This window comes from Cygnus atratus, chromosome 17, assembly GCF_013377495.2.
Source record: "Cygnus atratus isolate AKBS03 ecotype Queensland, Australia chromosome 17, CAtr_DNAZoo_HiC_assembly, whole genome shotgun sequence".
NCBI lineage: Eukaryota > Metazoa > Chordata > Aves > Anseriformes > Anatidae > Cygnus > Cygnus atratus.
The window spans coordinates 13,498,694-13,518,381 of record NC_066378.1 but is presented as its reverse complement, the minus strand read 5'-3'; the positions used below and the strand labels follow the sequence as shown (position 1 = coordinate 13,518,381).

The 19,688-nt window shown below is 40.2% G+C and overlaps 1 protein-coding gene across 1 annotated transcript in view; it reads left to right on the top strand.

Moving 5' to 3' along the window:
• HECTD4 (HECT domain E3 ubiquitin protein ligase 4) overlaps positions 1 to 19,688 on the top strand; it is a 72,485-nt gene that overhangs the window by 43,663 nt on the left and 9,134 nt on the right. Inside the window, 31 exon segments of the mRNA XM_035565750.1 lie at positions 517 to 719; positions 899 to 1,034; positions 1,714 to 1,896; positions 2,128 to 2,298; positions 2,707 to 2,876; positions 3,311 to 3,426; positions 4,022 to 4,125; positions 4,401 to 4,562; positions 4,683 to 4,831; positions 5,101 to 5,180; positions 5,306 to 5,469; positions 6,079 to 6,316; positions 6,624 to 6,760; positions 6,935 to 7,061; positions 7,691 to 7,828; positions 7,941 to 8,077; positions 8,240 to 8,400; positions 9,467 to 9,648; positions 11,045 to 11,250; positions 11,558 to 11,688; positions 11,911 to 12,116; positions 12,338 to 12,517; positions 12,800 to 13,488; positions 13,490 to 14,104; positions 15,748 to 15,955; positions 16,253 to 16,476; positions 16,559 to 16,710; positions 16,907 to 17,013; positions 17,367 to 17,490; positions 18,282 to 18,472; positions 19,258 to 19,404. Coding sequence (XP_035421643.1) covers positions 517 to 719; positions 899 to 1,034; positions 1,714 to 1,896; positions 2,128 to 2,298; positions 2,707 to 2,876; positions 3,311 to 3,426; positions 4,022 to 4,125; positions 4,401 to 4,562; positions 4,683 to 4,831; positions 5,101 to 5,180; positions 5,306 to 5,469; positions 6,079 to 6,316; positions 6,624 to 6,760; positions 6,935 to 7,061; positions 7,691 to 7,828; positions 7,941 to 8,077; positions 8,240 to 8,400; positions 9,467 to 9,648; positions 11,045 to 11,250; positions 11,558 to 11,688; positions 11,911 to 12,116; positions 12,338 to 12,517; positions 12,800 to 13,488; positions 13,490 to 14,104; positions 15,748 to 15,955; positions 16,253 to 16,476; positions 16,559 to 16,710; positions 16,907 to 17,013; positions 17,367 to 17,490; positions 18,282 to 18,472; positions 19,258 to 19,404 — 5,938 coding nt within the window.

The window sequence follows — 19,688 nt, the reverse complement described above, 5'->3', positions numbered from 1 at the left end:
AAACTGTATATAATGTTAGCTTTAGATAGTTGTTGATGTAAATAGTAACAAATGCTGAAAAAGTTCAGCTAATACTTTCTTTAACTGTTGTGTGTCGTTTAAGCTCCTTTAATGTTCACTTTCCATAAGTGTTTAATGCCTGTTCTTGGTGTGGACTTTAAGCTACCTATTTAAACTCCGTTTTTATATTATATTTTCAGACATTCTCTTGAGTATTTTTACAGAAATATTCATGAGTACTTATTTGCTGGTTTTTTTGTGTATTGTTTTCTGGTCAGAGAAGAAAAACTATTATGCTAAGAACAGAACATCTAAACTCACTGACTCCACATTAATACCTGATCTTTGTACATGGGGGAGAAAAAAAAGTTTGTCTAACAACTGATAATGCATGCAGAGGAGGATGTTTTGATTTGTTCACAGTGCTTTTGTGTATTCAGAAGGAGTAGAGTTAAATGCCAATGCACTGTAGCTAAATAGAGCTAACATTATTTCTCTTATGACAACTATTTTCAGAGTGGCTGCTGTGAAGTTATTACAGAAGAAGCTGCTGCAGCTCTTCGCAAGGCAACTAAGTGGGCACAGTCCGGTCTGATAGTTAGTGTTGGGCCACCCATAGAAGCTGTCAATCCAGAAACAACTAGTGGGATGTCCACTGGGGACAAAAAGAAGACTGCACAGACATCTATTTGCAGAGAGAGAAATTCTGAGCTTGCCAGGTAGGTCACTTTGATTCTATACGTAGTATACATTCTACTTTATATATTCTGATATTTGTAGCACTCAAAAATAGCTCGGAGGTTCATAAACTTCCCTTTTTTATGCTGTATATTGTTGCTGATAGCTGAATGTTCTTTCCTTCTATTGTTTTGTAAATTTTTCTTTCCTTTCCGTATAGGACGGACCCTGTAAGACCATTCATCAGTGGTCATGTTGCAAACAGCATGGCAGCAGAGGTGATCGCTTTGCTACATAGCTTGTTGATGGCACCAGAATCAAATGCAGCTCAGATATGGACAACAACTGCTGAAAAGGTAAGCAAACAGAAGATCGCATACCAAATTGTACACCAAGAATATACTCAGTAATTAAGAGAACTTAATTATCAGCAAACTGGAGTAGTTCGGAAAACTGCCGTTTTGTAACATTTTGAACCAGGATGTGTCACTGAGTAGCCCTTTCCAGTAGTCTGTATCTATCCCACTTGAAGATGAAGATGCCAGATAATAATCAAAGATTATCCAGCAGCAAAGAAAATATCGTTACTTGTAAGCCCCTGTAATTTCAACAGTAATGCATTTTCTTGTATGTAGTTATCTTGCCTTTGCTAGGTAGCTACTCTGCCTCTGCTATGGAGTCCTTTCTGGCATGACCTCTGAAGGTCTACAGCGTTGGCCAGAAAGTATATGGTGTATTGCTTTTATGTTCCTCTAATAGCTCTAGCACGTAATCCGTTGCTTAGGCTAACTCCGTAAGTGAAGACTTTTGCCAAGATTGTATGTATATCTCTGTGATTCTAAAAGTTATTAGGGAACAGAGCTAGCTTTGATGGTACTCACACTTCAGAGGACTTAGAATATTCTGAGTTACATAATTCTCTTTGAGAACAAAAATAATTCTTCTGAGACTGTGTGGGCTGGAGGCTTGGGGTGTTGGGTTTTGTTTGAATTGTGCTTTGAAGTCATTATCTGGTATTTCTGCTTCTGTCTTCAGGTTCTGTCTCGGGCTCTGATGTACATTCCACAACTTGGGAAATATGCAGAGAGTATTTTGGAGAATGGGAGTAGCAGTGGAAGGAAACTTGCTAAACTTCAAAGAATTGCTCGACAGGCAGTAGCTGCCCTTTGTGCTCTGGGTGGCTTTAAGGAGACAATTAAAATAGGTTCTGAAGTTCAGGTAATCTGCTGCCTTTCACATTTTGTACCTTTAAATGACAATTGATGCTTTTGACCGTGTTTTGCCTGCATTGGTATAACTGAAGCAGTGTGCAGATTGCCTGCAATTGTGAAGCAGTTTCAGTAACACATGGTGACTGCAGCTGTGTGTTGAGTTTCTGCGTGGTGTTAAGCACTCAGTGTTTCTTGTTTGTGAAACTGTAAATCTTATGTAAACATTCTTTGGTTGTAGGTTTTAGGTAAAGGAATAGCAGGAAGCGTTGGAGTTGTGGCATCTATTAATGAACAAGAAGGTATAGCAACGGTCAAATTTCCACCTACCAGTATAGACAGTAGAAAGACCTCACAAGCATCAGACACACTAACTATTCCATTGTCTAGGCTCTGTGTTCCAAGATCTGAGGTACGGTAGCTTTAAGAATCCAATATAAAGTATAATATCAGTTGTGTTTTGGTTTTTGTTTTGTCACAGCATACTGGCAATTAATCCGCAGCATGTAAAATGTCTTTTTCATCTTTGATTAAAGATGGCTTGTGAAGTTTGCCTCATTTTAACCATCTCTTAATAATTTAAGTTTTCATGCAAGTAACGTGAATATTCACCTTTTGATGCTTAAAGATGTTCCATTGCATACTGTGGTGGGTTTTGTGTGTGATTTTTTTTTTTTTTTTTTTGCTTTCTTTGGTTGGTGGTTTGGTGCTGTTTTTGTGATAGTACAAAATGAGAATTAACTCCAGGTAATAAAACGCCCTCATTTCTTAGAAACTAACTACTTGAATTTAACTTTTTACCGTGCCCCCCCACCATCAGGCATTGCCTCTTCATAAACTGTCCATTACTGAGAAGGTAGTACAGGCAGTCCAGTCCATGTTGCTTCCTCAGGAGGGAAGTCTATCTATTCACACCTCACTTCCTGCAACAGGAGATGGCTCAACTCCAGTAATGGCAGTGGTCCGGCTTCTTGCTGAAATAAGAACCAGGTGAGTTGTTTTTCTGAAGCACTCCAGTCTGTTTCATTGCCATACAAAAAATGTTCAAGCAAATTGCACGGGTTCTTGTTTTCTTCCTCTGTTGGTACTGACATATGACATCAAGGGACGATGTGAAAATTCCTGTTGGCTTCTTTAAGTACATTTAGTGCCTGGATGCTCTTAAAAAGAGCATCAAAAATGAAGTGTCCTCTGTAACACTGGCAATATACTGAGCAAATGCTTTATGCAAGTAAATGCTAGGAAGCAGACAAAAGCTGTCACCGGAAGTTCCAATGGATAGCTAAGCATCCAGATAAAAAAAAATAGATCAGTAAACATTCTGCCTTTTTTTAAAAACAGTCCTGAGTTCACAGAATTCAAAGTTGTCTTTACATGTATTGTACTCTTTTGTAATACTTTAAACATACTGTTTTTCCATTAAGAGCATGCCTGGTGATGGCTCAGCTGTTAGAAGACAGCTCGTTCTGTGAAGAATTCATTCAACAGTGTCCAGCTGCTGTAGAAGTTCTTAATTTAGTAGCACAGGAGTGCAGCCCTGGTAGGTGTTCAACACATCCTTGCAGCTTTGTCCTGTTGAGTTCAGAGACGTAACTGTTTTTAAAATCATTTCCATATTTTGTCCTCCAGCTACTTAGTTTATGATAGCTAGCGCAGTACAGCTGTCTTGTCAGTGGTAGATGTGTTGTAAGAGTAATATAAGGGTAGCTAATAATCAGGCTAAATCATTTCAACATTAGGCATAAAATTTAGGCCAAAATACGATTATGCTGTTGTCACAGGAGATGCGAGTCCTAGGACTAGCTCTTTGGTGCTATGCTTCTGAAGTCTCTCTACTGCTCTTGCCTCTATTTTAAGCTACTCTTTATTCTTTGATAATATTATTGATTTCTATTTAAGTTCTCACATAATAATGTCTTTACTTACAAAATAGAAATTAAGCAAGATGAAAACCATTGCTTGTATAAAATTGGATTTTGTCATTAATTTTGTTGATTAGGTGAGAGACACTGTTTAATTACATATCTTAAAATGTAAATGGCATGTTTGTTTCTATTACAGTTATAAATATGGAATTGTTGGACTTGAAGTTACTAGTTTTGCTTGCAACCTCATGACTTGGCTTGTTGTTACAGGGGAGAGGCTCCTTGTTGTAGAAATGCAGTGTGAACGGTTAAGAATGTTGTATCGTGACTGTGCTCGACCTCCACCTCCTCCACTCCAAGCAGACAGAAGACAGGTGAGCACAGAAGCAGTGATGAGTATTCTGCCCCTTGCAAATGAAGTCAGCCACTGAGTGCAGAGGGTCTGCTTGTGGTGTTGGAGCCAAAGCGGTTGGATTTTATTTAAATATTTTAATATGAATTTGTGTAATGGGATGTGATTTCTTGTGATTGTAGTTTCGGTAGTTGCATGTGCTGTCTTAAATGTGAATTTCATAAAATAACGTACCATTGGACTTTGCAAGATGACTTCAACTGTAGTAAGAGTCAAATGTTCTGTTCTTGCTTACAGCCCAAAGAAATCACTTGGAGCCCATCAAGAGTGTTTCCCCCTGTACGAGCATGCATGTTTTCATCACATCTCACAGCTGTGACATTCTTGGCTGATCCTAGTGCTGGTGGGGGACTTCCTCGGGGCACATTTATTTATGCCACTTCACCAGTTCCAGTACAGGTAAGAATTCACAACCATACAACAGCTTGGTTTACTTAATACTCAGTCGTTCATGATAAGACAGGAATTTTTCTATTTTACCTGTATCTTGTAATTAACTTTTTTTTCTACTATTTTTAGGCACCATCATTCTACTGGGAAATTGAAATAGTTTCCTATGGAGATACAGATGATGACACTGGTCCAATAGTTTCATTTGGATTTGCTACAGAAGCAGAGAAACGGGACGGGGCTTGGACAAATCCAGTGGGCACCTGTCTTTTTCACAAGTATGTTAGATGTACATCAAAAAGCAGTTTTGCACAGTAAATTCATATGCTCCTTAGAGAGAATATTGTAAGCACATTGTGGTAGGCAGCATGTACAATTTAAATGAAATACTAAAGTGATGAACTAGAATGTTCCTTTGTCAAAATAACGAATGTTGAGTTGCCTTTTGCCAGTATTGTAGGTATGTAGACTTCAGTTGCTATCGAGTTGTAATCCTTATTTGTTTCAGTGCTCTTTTTAATAATCATCATCTTGTATTAATTCTTAGCAATGGGCGAGCAGTGCATTACAATGGGTCCAGCTTGCTACAGTGGAAGAGTGTTAGATTGGATGTGACTCTTTCTCCTGGTATGTAACAGTACAGCTAATTTCTTTTTAACTGGTATATCAAAAAATCTCCTAAATGTAAGAGAACCTGGATGAGAAAACAGATAAATCCATGCTGTTCTTTTGGTGATTATATATTTTGATAGGTGATGTGGCTGGAATTGGATGGGAAAGAACAGAAGGAACTCCGCCCCCTCCGGGACAACCAGCTAAAGGCAGAGTTTATTTTACGTATTGTGGGCAGCGACTTGGGCCATACCTAGAAGATGTCTCAGGTGGAATGTGGCCGGTTGTCCACATACAGAAAAAGGTAAGTTTTGAACATAAATATATGGGTTGATATATAAATATCTCAATATCTATTTTAATGCATTGATACATCCTCACTAAAGAGGTTGAGACAAAACTAGCCCAATACATAGTGCTGAATATATAATAACCCTTCCACAAGCATTAGGTAAAGCAAGCTCAATACTTCCTTTTTAGTATTTCCATCTATAAAATAGTAGAGTGATAGTTTTTACCGTTACTTAGGTTGAGTTCTCATTCCCTTCCCAGTGTGCATGTTTGTTTTATTACTATTTGGAACTTTTTGTCCTTGAGGACACTAAACATGCAGCTGGCTTGATGAGACTGTACTGTTCTGTGCTAGTAGCCTTCCTATTATTATTTCTTCTCAGCAGTGACCTTGCCATGAAGTATGCTGTATCAGGAAGCTAGATAAAAGAGAAAGTTCAAAGTTGCGGTTGGCAGCTTAATGCTCTCCCTGCTGCATCCAGTTTATAGCTAACAATGCTGGCAAAACATGTGTCATGGAGGTGTGATCAGCTTATCCTTTTGGCTGAGCTCTTAAAGAGCAAAGAGAAGGACCAGAGAAACCCACAGGTAATTTTAATTCTTTACCTGCGTCTCGTTCCAGAACACGAAAGTCCGTGCTAACTTTGGATCTCGCCAATTTGCCTATGCTGAAGGACAAGCTCACAGGAATGCTGCTGATCTGTGTATTGACCTAGCTGAAGAAATAAGCGCCAACTTTGAAGCACTGCCTTTTGCCATGGCTTCTGATAGCGATAATGATGCTGGCACCAGTATAGCTTCTGATCCCGGGACCCATGGACCTCCCTGTAGAATTGCTGCTGTTGCTACAGCTCAACAACGTAAAGTGACGATTAATGTTTTTTTAAAAAAGTTAGAGAAAAAATTACAATCAATTAAACAGGATTTAAGCACATCCTGACTGCATTTCTTAGGTACTGCCTATTTAGGTAAAGCGGTACAATACAAAAGCAGTACAATAAATATTGGAAAATGCATGCTTATTTCATTTAGACAGAGCAATTTAAAAAACAAATGTTACTTTAGCCTTCCTTTATATGGATGCAATATATTTCAAAAACCTCATTGAATACTTTCACGTGCCTTCCAGTTTGCTATAGTCTCATGATTTCCATGTGTACTTTACAGAATATGACAGTGACACGTCTTGCCACTATAAAATGGAACTAAGCTACGAGAACTTCATCACATCAGGGCCTGATCCTCATCCCCCTCCTATTGCGGATGATGAAAGCGATGACGACGATGACGATGATATTCCCAGGGTGAGCAATGTGGCAAGACCTGCCTGCTCTAACTTGCAGTCTGAATATGGATCTTGTAATTCAGATCTTTTTAAGTTTTGCTACACAAGTGTTTACCCTGCTTCCTTAAGGAAAGTAGAATGGTTAATAACTTTCCTTTCCTTTTTGTACACTAAATAACTTTTCTCCTTGTAGGAGGATCACTATGCCCTGTTGGTTAAAGCCTGGGAAACTAAAGTGTTCCCTACGATTAGAAGAAGATTCCGTAATGAGGCTGAGAGGAAGTCTGGTTTGGATCAGATTAAAGGAGCTTTGCAGTTAGGTATGGCTAAGTTTCTTTCTGTGCACGTAGGTTCATGTGATGTGCCCTGCGTTTTGTATGTCTTTACTGTATTTGAGGCTGGAAAATAAATGTCTTCACTTGCTGTTTTTGAAAAGTGTTCAGAATTCGTTTTGAGATCATGATTTTTCCTTACTTAACCCTTTTACTTGAGTTAACCTTTAGAGTTAACTTTTAAATAGGGAAAATGTCTTTAGAAATTGTGGAGGAATTTGTTGTGAAATTATACATGAATGCAGAAATACTTTAGAATAATCATTTGGGAAGAGATTATCTACATGGATTTTCTGTCTATGGCTACATCAGTGCCAGTCTTTTGAGAAACTTTAATAAGGAGGGGTTTGTAAGTGAAATACAGTTCTGGCAAGATGGCTGTTTTTTGAGAAAGTCACAGTAAAAGCAAAGTGAGAATTCTGAGCATTGGTGTAGAACATATGAGTCTCTGTCACAAAAGCTCCGCTCCCTGTCTGTCATCCTGACTGAAAGAGTATTTAAGTGATTAAGTTCCTCAGCTGCCTATAATGTCAGCGACAACAAGAATTCTTAGTCCATCGGGAGCACTTATCCCAAGTCGATGGGGAAAATAACTCGCGCTCCCTTCTGTCTGCCAGGAATGGTTGATATAGCACGACAAACTGTAGAATTTCTCTACGAGGAAAATGGGGGCATCCCAAGAGACCTCTACCTTCCTACCATTGAGGATATCAAAGATGAAGCAAACAAATTTACAATTGATAAAGTACGAAAAGGTAAGGTCAGCAAAAGTGCCTTAAAATGCTAAGGGGCTCTGGTACTAGGGATTTGCTGTACAAATTGTTTGCCTGAGGCAAGTGCTGAGCCTTTGTGTTCTTTTCTGTCCAGGTCTCACAGTAGTGACTCGCTCTCCTGACAGTAACAATGTCACCAGCAGTGCTGTTGGAACAGCTTTACCCAAGTTTGCTATTCGTGGGATGCTGAAGACATTTGGTCTTCATGGCGTTGTTCTGGATGTTGATTCAGTGAGTAAAGATACGTTGGGAAGGCACTTGAAAGATCAGCATCGCACATCTATGAGCAAATATTATTAGCTATACTGAACTGCTTACAATGCTGATTTGGTGCTCGTTTTTGGAGAACAAATATCATTACTGTGTTTGACAGTGTTGTTTTTGGTGTTCCAGGTAAATGAATTGGTACAAGTAGAGACATATCTCAGAAGTGAAGGAGTTCTGGTTAGATACTGGTATCCTATTGACATGTTAGAAAGGCCACCTGCTGGCTATAGGAGGACTGCAACAAATGGATTGGTTACCCTGGATAATACCAATATCCAAATTCACAGGTAAAAAAGAAATAAATTTAGAAAGCATTTGCATTATATGAAATTCTGTAGACTGAGTCAGATAAAGCAAGGCTGCAGTAGAGACTTGTATTGAGCAATAGTAAGCTTCTGAATCTTATTGTAGTTCTTGGGTTAAAGCTAACAAAGATTAATTAAAGCTTCATGTTTTAGTATGTAGTGAGTTGGTTTTTGTAAATAAAAGAAATTGATTATAACGGTCTTGATGGAAGCATTTTAATAAAGAGAAATGATCTTTCTGTATAAACGCTAAACCTAAGCAATTTAGCTTTGCAGAAAGCTTATGTAGTGCGTTCAGTTATTGTGGGTTCATTCTTGCATAACTGTAGAAACCTGAATTTCACCATTAAATACAGGACTCTTTTGACCTCTTTAGATTGTGTTTCTCATTTGCAGGACTGATTTTAATGCAAAAGTTGCTAGTATTAAATAGAAATTACACGGGAATTTGATAGGAAAAATTACTTCAAACTCAAAGCATATTGTCTGATTTGTTTACAGATGAGATTTTTTTTCTTCCCGGAATAGGTTTTATGAGTATTTTTCTCCCAAAGATTTTAAAGACATGAAACAGTAAAGGACCTTGATTTTTGTCATCAGTGACGTGCAGCTGTTTTTACACAAACTGAGCAGTCTCCTGGGGCTTAAATTTGCAGGAAGACTGTAATGGAGTTTGAGAGCAATAGCATAGAAAATGGCATATTTTGTTTAATGCAAAGTGATACTTTGCCACGTGAAAGCGTTTTTATGTATTCCTGTCTAACAGCTATTTTTCGTGAAGCCTACACTTCTTGTACCATCAATCAGTTGCTATCTGAAAGCTTAAGAACACTCTACTGACTTTGTGGAGAGTTGACTTATTCAGATGCCTTAATTGGGTACAATAATTAGATGGGCTATATAAGTAAGAAAGATTTGGGTCTACTTCAACCATTTAAGTCAGAATAAATCAAGTATATATATTTGGATACAAAGGCAGTTTGCTGGATACGGCTCATATTTTAAGTGTGTTGAAGCAATCAAATATTTTGATATTTGTGTTTTCTAGAGAACTTCTGCGAAGTGAAGCTGCGCTGGCCAAGCTCTACTGCCGCATGGCTCTTCTCAATATTTTTGCCCCCAAATCTCCACATATGTTTACCCGTCTGTTTCATATTCCCGCTATTCGTGATATCACTCTGGAGCACCTGCAGTTACTATCCAACCAACTTCTTGCACCACCTCTTCCTGGTAAGCACTGATTTTTGTCACAGCAGTTTTTTGGTACAATAGTCTTCTGGGGCAAAAAAAAAAACACTAAAGTTTGGCACTTATTAATTAGCTGTTAATGATAGCATTTGAATAGATGTCTCAATGGACTCCTGACGTAATTACCTTAGTGATATGGTGTTAAAGTGAAATTCTTGCTCGTGATCTAATTTATAAGTGCTCAAGAAAGTTCAGAGACCCTCCAAAGATTCCGTTCAGTGTGCTCCTCTCCCTTTGTCGTCAGTGGCCTTCTGTTTAGGGAGTAGGGTGGGGTGGGGGTGAGGAAAGTACCCATACGGGATACCTGTAAGGAAACTAAATGCCAGTTGGGTCTCACAGTTCTCAAAATTCAACTCTTCATTTTACAAAGTGGTTTGTCCTTTTCCTACTGGAATCACAGATCTCATTAGAAAATATATGTGCTGAATCATGGAAAAGGATCTTGGGCTAATTCAAGTGAGTGTTGTTAAAGGCAATTATTGTGACAAAGCTATTCTGCATGCAGAGAGATGTGTGTAACATGGCTGGCGCATAAGGAGGAAGTATGAATTGCTAAATAATAGGCTATTAATATTTGGAAGTAAATAATTACCATTGAAAGAGTGCTGTTCCCTCCTCCAATGTCTTTGAAACTTGGCTACTTCTAACAGATGCTGCATTGTAAAAGATCCTCTTGCAAAGAACAGCATTACTTTGCATGGCTTGGAGAATAATTTTACAAGCTTTTCTTTTTCTTTTCTTTTTTTTCCCCTGGTTTAAAAATAGTTTTAGTCTAAGTCTTGCTAATACATACAGTTTCCAAACTGGGGTTTTCATGAATTGCCCACTACTTTGTGCGCTGCACTTTGACTTTCTTCAGCTTCTCCCAGAACAACAACAGTGGGATGTTGGTTTGAGACCCACTTGGGGCCACCCAACAGCAGTCCTGTCTGTATGTGGGGAAAGCCTGAGGGCAGATAAAGCCGCTCTCACCTCATCTAGAATGAGTGGGGAAGAAAGCACTTCTGATCATTTGTCCTTGCTGTACTTACGCAGTTAATGGAAATGTGCCCGCTTTTGTATATGGGACAAAATGAGTCAGCTGTGAACCCGTACAGCTCCGTGTGTGTCTGACAGGCCTCTCTGAGGGCTGGTTTAAGGCAGGTGAAGAATACAGCTGGCATTTAGAGGGCTATCCCATCTGGAACCAACGGCATCAGGGAGTAGGTTTGGTCTTTGAAGGATTCATTCTCCTGCTGACCTTTGGGAGGAGGAGGTTTGAACTTGCTCAGGAGTGAAAGTTAGCAGCTTGTTTAAAAACTTCTTTTCACTGTCTCACAGGCTGCATAAACATTTTGAGGTGATCTCCAAATTTGTCATATTTTACTTGTTATTACAGATGGAACAATCAGTTCAAGTTCTATTCTTTTGGCCCAGTCTCTGCAACACTGCATACATTCCCAGAACTGTGCTGCCACGGACCTCTTCTACCAGGGCAATTCGCAAGCCATCAGAGAGTGGCTTACTGTAGCCATTACCCGGACACTGCATCAAGGAGAGGAGAGCTTGTTAGACCTTACTAAACAGATCTGCTCTTTTTTGCAGGTAAAATATTTAGTAAAGTTTTGTGAGCAGTGTTGTTTTCAAGGCCTGCCTTAGTAGGAACATGTGATTGTAACTTCCATAATACTGTCTGTCGCACTGAATTGTTTCTCTGGCTGGATTATATTGCTGTTCTGATCATACTGGGCACACTGAAAACACAAGCAGTAGCAATACACTGGATCATGTTAAAATGAAGCAGTTTCACCCTATATCGTTATTTGTGGTGCTATATTTTATTTGAAAAAGAGGGGGATGGTTTGCTGCTGCTGCTGCTTGGGGACTTTCATTATGAAATGTTACATTACAGACTGCACCTGAACAGTTTCCTGCTGAAGAATTCCCAATCTCAGAATCCAAAGTCAATATGGATGTTAATTTTCCTGGGGCTGCATTTGTAATTGTGTCCTGTAAGGAAAGCCAGTCTGGATTCCGCAAAGAGTAAGTAACCGAGGGGCTGTGAGTGGCCAAGATGAAAGTAATGCTGCCCGTGCTGCTGAGCCTCTGTGAACCCTGAGTACGTAGGTGCTCATTTTGCAGATTTTTCTGTTCTCAGAGAGTCATTTTCTGGGAGGTGGGATAAATACTGCGGTGTTTCTTCTTGACTGAGTTGGGATTTTTAGTAGTTACATTCCAGCTGCATTGTTCTTGGTCTTTTCTTAGCTCTTCCCTGTATAAAGCTCCTTGGGCTCGAGTGCTCGTCTACGGGCTTGGGCATAAAGTGAAGAGGAACGGCCAGTTAAACCTAATCGAAGCAGTGTGTTATCCTCGAGATGCCTCTCCAACCAACACAGGCCTAACGCCTCCCCCGACAACCAATCAGTACCCTTCAGTGATCACCCCTACGGACAAGGTCCACATCAAACTAGGTAAAAATAAATATATTTTAAAAAATTTTAAACTGTATTCTTAAAATTGAGGCAAATATAATCATTACCTGTGTAGGAGCTTCCTATATTGCCACTACTTAGTAAGGAAGGTTCTCGTTTAGCATAAATTTAGCTTCAAAAAATAATCTTAACAGATACAGTATTACTTTTACTTTTGCAATGTCTGTAGTCATGGTGTTTTCACTGACCTTTTTGCTTAGGAGTATCTCCTCCTCCTGGAGCTGTGCTTGTCCTGCATTCTCTTCCCCTTGAGTTCCCCCTGGCAATGGCATTCACAGAACAGCTGTTAACTTGGAAATTGGAAGATGGAGATGGGAAATCAGAAGATGAACTGGATACTATTCCTGCTTCAGTTCTCTTACAAGTAGTGGAATTTTTAGGTGAGAAGGTGGTATTTACTTAGCAACGAACACAAATAATGTGCTGATTCAGCTGGAGACTTTAGGGGAAGAAAAGAAAAATGACAGTAGTGTTTCTGATGTCTTCCGTTATATTGAATTTTTATGTTTCTGTGTACTTCTTGAATTAGCCATTCAGGTTTTCTTACAACTGATGCACATCCATCGGGGTGACCTTTTCTCATTATGTGAGTTGTAGCAGTAACATTAAAGCTACTCCCATTGAAACAGTGCTAACTCCAGTGCCTTACCTTCTACACACAGGGAACTTTCTCTGGACAACTGACATGGCAGCATGCGTGAAGGAATTGATATTTCATCTCTTGGCTGAGTTGCTTCGCAAAATTCACAATCTGGAGCAGAAAAAAAATCCAGCAGGATTGTCGTCTTCTATCGCCCTTCAGCTAAATCCCTGCCTAGCAATGCTCATGGCCCTGCAGTCAGAACTTCACAAGTTGTATGATGAAGAAACACAAAATTGGGTGTCTGGAAATGCGTGTGGTGGTTCTGGTGTTGGAGCAGCTGACCAAGGAAGATTTTCTACCTACTTTCATGCTCTGATGGAAGTCTGCCTTGCTGTAGCAGAAGTAACCTTACCTATCAATATGAGTGTAACAGCTAACGTGATGTCTTCAACAAGTGCACCAAATCTTAGCGACTCTTCTTCCTCATCATCGTCTTCTCCAGGACAGACGCCACAGAGTCCAAGCCTGCTGTCAAAGAGGAAAAAAGTCAAAATGAAGCGGGAAAAGACATCATCTTCAGGCAAACGGTCTTCATCCAGAGCGGCTGAAACAGACGCTGCAATCCTCAGTATAGGAGGAAGCAAGCCTGAGGATATGTTATGGTTTCATAGAGCACTGACTCTGCTTATAATTCTCAGACACCTAACTAAAAAGGATCCACAAGGGCTGGGTGTGACAAACGATGCTGTGGCAGATGCATGTCAAGCCACTAGTAGGTCCGACAGCTCATAGCCGCTTGCTTGTCATTTCTGGAATACCAACTCACTTGGAGGAGAGTACCGTCAGAAATGCAATCAGAAAGGCGTGTAACGCACATGGTGGAGTCTTCAAGGATGAAATCTACATCCCTTTGCAAGAAGAGGATCCCAAAAAAATCAAGGACAAAGCAGAAGGAGGAGAATGCAGAACTGAACTGGAAAAGCCAACCATCTCCAGCAGTGCAGACAGTTTGGATATCAGCAGCTCTAGCAGTGTCACGCCTGCTATGAGTGTTAGTGCTTCAGCGTCTACAAGCCAGGCTTCCCTCTGCAGCTCGCAGGGCATTTCTCGGACCGTTAGTGACATCTCAGTTGACCAGTTTCAAGCAGGACTGGAGCTGGCCATCCCACCAGGACTGCTAGAACCACACGTTGTTTCCAGCCAGGAGAGTTTGGATCTTTCACACTGCAGTACTGGAAGCCTTGGCAGCCTTGGCAGTCTTGGGGAGCCGCTTGACAATGTGGAAACAGCATCTGTGTCTGATGTCGGATCGATGTACACAGTCACATCCCTGGACAACCAGCCGCTTCTGTCACGGCCAATCAAAGGTTTTGCAGTAGTGGAGGTAATAGCCTTCAATCAGGAGGGATACTTCTTTGGTCATGGTTTTCTTGTTTGTCTTTAGCAAAAAGTAGTAATAATGTCAGTTTATGTATAGCACCATGATCTGACTATTAAGAAAAGGGTGTTGTATGTTTCCTTTTGTGAAAATTCTTTTGCTTAACTGAGGCCGTGACTTGAACGACGGAGAGTGGAAGGTACCGTTAGTACGGTGTAGCTCAGCACAGGTGCAGAATACAGGTATGTCAGTGTGCATGAGAGACTAAGGAGACTAGGAGTTCTCAGCTTGGACAGGAGGACCGAGGAACATAGTTTTCTTCTCCACTGGCTTTCTGTGTACCATTCACAGACTTAGTCGCTATCCATCAGAAGATGGGGCATGGGGTTTAGCAAGTAGCAAGTTTAAAACAGAATGAAGTACTCTTGCATGTTCCAAGTTGTAGAGTTCATTGCCACAAGGTGTTGTGGAGGCCAAGAGCAGAAATGAACTGATAAGGGATAAAATTCATGGAGGACATGCAGATCGGTAGCTATAAAGCACAGCAGTCTGCAGCCTTCAACTTAGGAAGTGTTTTAACCACTGGTTTCTGGAGGCTGAGAGAATATGTAAAGGCAGAGATCTATTCAGTTCCTCTTTCATATAAATTTCTTGAAAGATTTGCTACTGGCCACTGCTGGTGATTAATTTTGAGATAGGTTTGACCCACAAAGCAATTCTTTAATGACTACGTTTTCACAAATTTTAAACCATCTACAGATTCCTCTACAGATTTAATGTAGAAGAGGTGATAAATTTTGTTGGTGTGATTCAAAATTAATTTTTAAAAACATTGTAGGTGGTTGTCATTGATGTCAGGTCACTCCAGGTTTTCAGCTATGCGCAAGAACTCTTCTCTTCCACTAACAGCATGCTGCAGATTTATCAGCACCTTACCAAAGCACTGCCATTTCTGATAGTTGGTGAATTGAGAGAGACATTTTTGCATAGTCTGGGATTATATCAGTTTCCATTCTAGAAGAAAATCAGCTTATTCAAAGAGAGAACCTTCAATTGCTATTTTTAAGTTATTAATTGACGAAAAGACACCAGATTTGAAATAAACCATAAAGTGCATATGGAAAGTTGTCGGCATATTCGCATTGAAACCTACTCCAAGTCTGTAGCTGCACTGACAATGATGTGTGGTGGTTATTCTCAGAATCAAAGGAAATTATTGCTCCTGCTCCCAATTCTGTGTAGCTGAGAATTCAAGGTCTGTGCTAATGTAAATATTTTTCCAAATGGAGAATCAAAGCAAAGACAGCAGAGTTGGAAATAACAACAGGTTACCTCTGTGAAACTTTCAGCTCCTTATCTGATATCTCTAAGGGCTGTCTCCAGACTAAGAACCAAGCAACAGCTGTTTCAGCTGAGCATGATTAATCACAGCATAATGGTTTGAGTGGCCAGGTGTTCTTAGAAGGGATGTCTTCTAGGTAGAACCTGAATTCTCTTATCAAGTGATTAATGTAGAAGAATAGTAAAAGAAATTCAGTAGTGGTTATTTACATGGGGAGGGGAGAAAGCTTAAGATCCAAATTAATATAAGTGAAAGTTAACTTGTTCTGTCAGAATTCCTATTAATTAATTTTGATTATTTTTTACAGATAAGGTCAAGAGCTAAAATAGAGAAAATCCGGGCCAGTCTGTTTAACAGTAGTGACCTCATTGGTTTGTCAAGTCTGGATGGTGAAGATGAACTGATGGAAATGTCAACTGAAGAGATTTTAACGGTTTCTACAGTAAATCAGAGTTTATTTGACACACAGGGGAGCCCAGCACTAGAAGACTATTTCAATGATAAGTCAATAAAAGGTATGTGCTTTTCATACAGGCAAATATCTCACACTATGATATACAAGTGTCAGATTATCTGATCGCTCATAATAATTACAGTATTGGGCCAAAAGAGAAGGCATTCAATTCTCTATTATAAATGGGGTATTAAAGTGCAGAGAGGTCAGATCTGCTAGTAGAATTTTTCTAAGTGATTTTTTCTCAGAGCAGGTGGTGTGTAATGTAATATTCTAGCTGAATGTAAAATGTTTTCTCGTGTTCCAAATCCTAAAGAGTTGCTACGGTATTTTGTACTCTATTGCATTTTTGTATTAGGTGAAAAACTGGTCCCAGGTGCTCGGGAAGTCCTCACAGAAATATTTAAAAGCTGCATCCATTCTGAGCAAATGCTGAGCCTAACTCCAACAAAACCAATTAAGGTTGCTGATATCTATCTTAGTAAAGAGCAGATAAATTCTCAAACTCCTGGAAATCTTCTTCATGTGTTCTTCACAAACGTCCGCCCTCCAAAGAAGGTGCTGGAGGACCAGCTTACTCAGGTAGTGCTTTGAAAACTGTTTTCAGCGTCTTTTTGTGTAACTCCAAAGTATCAGTTAATTATTCATTTTTCTGTGTTGGAAGATCTTAAGGAAATATGGTGTGCCCAAGCCGAAATTTGACAAGAGCAAGTACAACAAGGCAGGCAAAGAGCAGCATCCAGTGAAAGTTGTGAGCACCAAGCGCCCAGTTACCAAACCACCTACAAAAGAGAAGTCTGTGCTCAATAGTGTCAGGTTAGTGTCTTCTGCCTACTGGCAGTTTTTGATTTCTCTTCAGGATCTAGGCTTTTTGCCCTCCCTCTGTATTTCCTTGTACTGATTGTACGAGGAAAATGTGTCTTTGAGAGCGAAAAAGGCATTTGAGTAATGTTTGGGGTTTTTTGAACAGGCGTAGGGAAACTTTAATTCTAATATTAATTTTGTCCCTTAGCCGAACGGCTTTAAGTGAGAAGAAACCTACTGTAAAGCCAAAATCTCCTGAGAAGAGCAAACCTGAAGAGAAGGACCCTGAAAAGTCTCCCACAAAGAAACAGGAAGGTAGTAGCCCTATAAAACTTTTCTACAGTGTTACATCTTAAAAAGAAAATACATTTTGGATTGGCATGCTTAAACAAAGTAATGATTTGGTTTGTCTTTGCTTCTAATTGTTTTGGATTGGGATAATTTAGTTGTGTGTTTTTCTTGGGTTAGATTCCAGACTTTCTTAGGTTAGATTCCAGGCTAGATTGGACTTGTGAGTAGCACAGCGTTTAGAACTACTTGAGAAGTGAGGCATGGTGAGCTGGGTAAAACCAGGAGGAAGTCGTCTTGTACACCAATCATTTTCCTGTGTGGTGTGTAGACTCTATAGGAAGTCATTAACTCTCTGATGGTTGTATCTCTACGTTCAGTTCCTGAGGAGAAGTATTTGACGCTGGATGGATTTCACAGATTTGTCGTTGACCGATCTAAACAGGATATCCGTAGTGTGTGGAGAGCTATTCTGTCCTGTGGATATGATCTACACTTTGAACGGTAAGTTTTGGAAACTGTTATGGAAAGGTGATACTGATTAATTGTGCTTGCTTTAAACAAATTGATCCCAAGTGTTCCTATTCCACGTAGCTTTAACCAGTGTGTTAGTAACAAGCAAACTTCTATGCATGGCTGCAAGACGTGTAGAGAAAATTGTTGGTGAGATTCTTAAAACATCCGTTCAAAGAGTCACTGTGATGTAAAAGTGCAGGTTCCTGACTTGTACACACTAAAGCTAACAAAAAATCATATGCCACACTGTCCTTATTACTTCCACATTGCATAATAAATGGGCCTAATGAGAACTGTAAATTGATCTGGCAGCAGTCTCTGGTCTCCTTCTGCAATGACTTTCTGTTCTGTTGTTGGGTATTTATTTAAACTGGCGGCGTTCTTACTGGATCAGTAATAATGTCAGAGAGGGAACTGTTACTTCCTTGTTAATATTGTACAGGAAGAAAGTCCCTTAAATGAATCTTCCTTATCTTCCTGTGTCAGTCCACAAGCTAACTGCATCCATTTCCTTTCCCTATATCTCCTTCTAAACCTGAAGTGGTTAGTGCAGCAGGTAAGTTTAATATGCTTTTCTTTTTTTCTTATTTAATAGTAGTGAGACAAAGCAGGTGATAAATCAGTTCTTGTTCTCACACTGTAATTCTTGTAATGAAACAGCTCCCCTTAAGAAAAGGAAGAAAGAAGTTGAGCACCCTACCCGGTATTGTGCTCAACATGCTCTTAGTAAGCAGTATTGCCTTTGCATTTCAACAGGCGTAATGCCTCTTACGTTTCAGGTGCGCCTGCATTGATGCAAGACATGCTCAGAAAGCGTCCCGGAAATGGACTCTGGAGATGGACGTGGCCCTGGTTCAGTACATTAACAGGCTTTGTCGCCACCTTGCGATTACACCAGCACGGCTCCATCCCCATGAAGTCTATTTGGATCCAGCTGATGCAGCAGATCCCAGAATTTCCTGTCTGTTAAGTATGTACAGACTATAGCGTTTAGAATTGCTTTGTAGTGTTCTTTCTTTGTGTTCTTACTCCTATGCTGTTTATGGGTTTGTCAGGAAAGGCACCTGCTGGAACTGCTGAATCTTTTGAAGAGAGGCTCCCAGGGATATCCAGGCTCCCTGGTTTCACACGAGAGATTAGTTTTCTCAGGTCTGTTTACTGAGCAGAGAGAGATTCCAAGCTTGAAGTGACTGAACACAGGGTTACAACTGACCTTTTGCTTTGGTGCTTATGATAGGGTGCTTTTGCTTTGGTGCTTTTGTCCCAGACAGGTGGGACATTCCTTTGGAGATGCAGACTATGAGCTATGGGGAACACTGAGTCCAGATCCCTAGAAATGCACTGCAACTGTTCTGTGCTCTCCAAGCATACCTTCCAGGCTGTTACAGGAAGATATCTGAGTTTAGTTTGAAAGAGGGAAAAAAAGGTCGGATTTCAATTCTGGACCTAGGGAGACTTTAGTCACCTAAATCTGTTCGAAGCATGAAGTTACTTTTAAGAGCTTTTCCACATGAATGCAGATTTAATGATGATGAGAGACAGTGGACTCAGATACCCAGGAGTTTAACATCCAGGAAGGGAAGTCATGGGTCACTGCTGCTCTTGTGTTGTCAGCCCTCTTGTTGATGTGCAGGCGTCAGGAGGGGCTGCTTTCGAAGGAAGCTCCTGTGGCTCCTGGACTGAATCCACTGGGAGGATGGGCGTTACAACAGGTAGGGGATATCTTTATTTCTGACTGAATTTTTCCCACTTCAGATGTTCCTGTTGAAAGTCTACGCCTACGGTTTGCACTGCTGCAGTCTCTCAATACAACGTTAGAGACGTTCTTCTTACCGCTGGTGGAGCTTCGGCAGACTGAGATGTACAGTAACAGTATCGCTGCGTTGCTGCAAGAGGCCAAAGGTCAGTTTCTCGGGGAGAATGGCAGTTGCCTGAAAGGCTGTGCTATGCACCGTGTTGAACTACTTAATATATGTTGCAAAAAACTTTAATGCATGTAAATGTGTGACAGAAATGACAGTATGGAGGGGAGAGGGAACGCAAGATGGTGATTTCAGTGCACTAACATTGGCTTATTGGTCGCATTCTTAGACTGATAAGCTGTCACATGTCCAAAATAGCATTAACCCAAGGGTGGTACTTAGTTTTTTATTGGTTTTGTTTTTTTAAAGGTGGGAGGTGGTGTA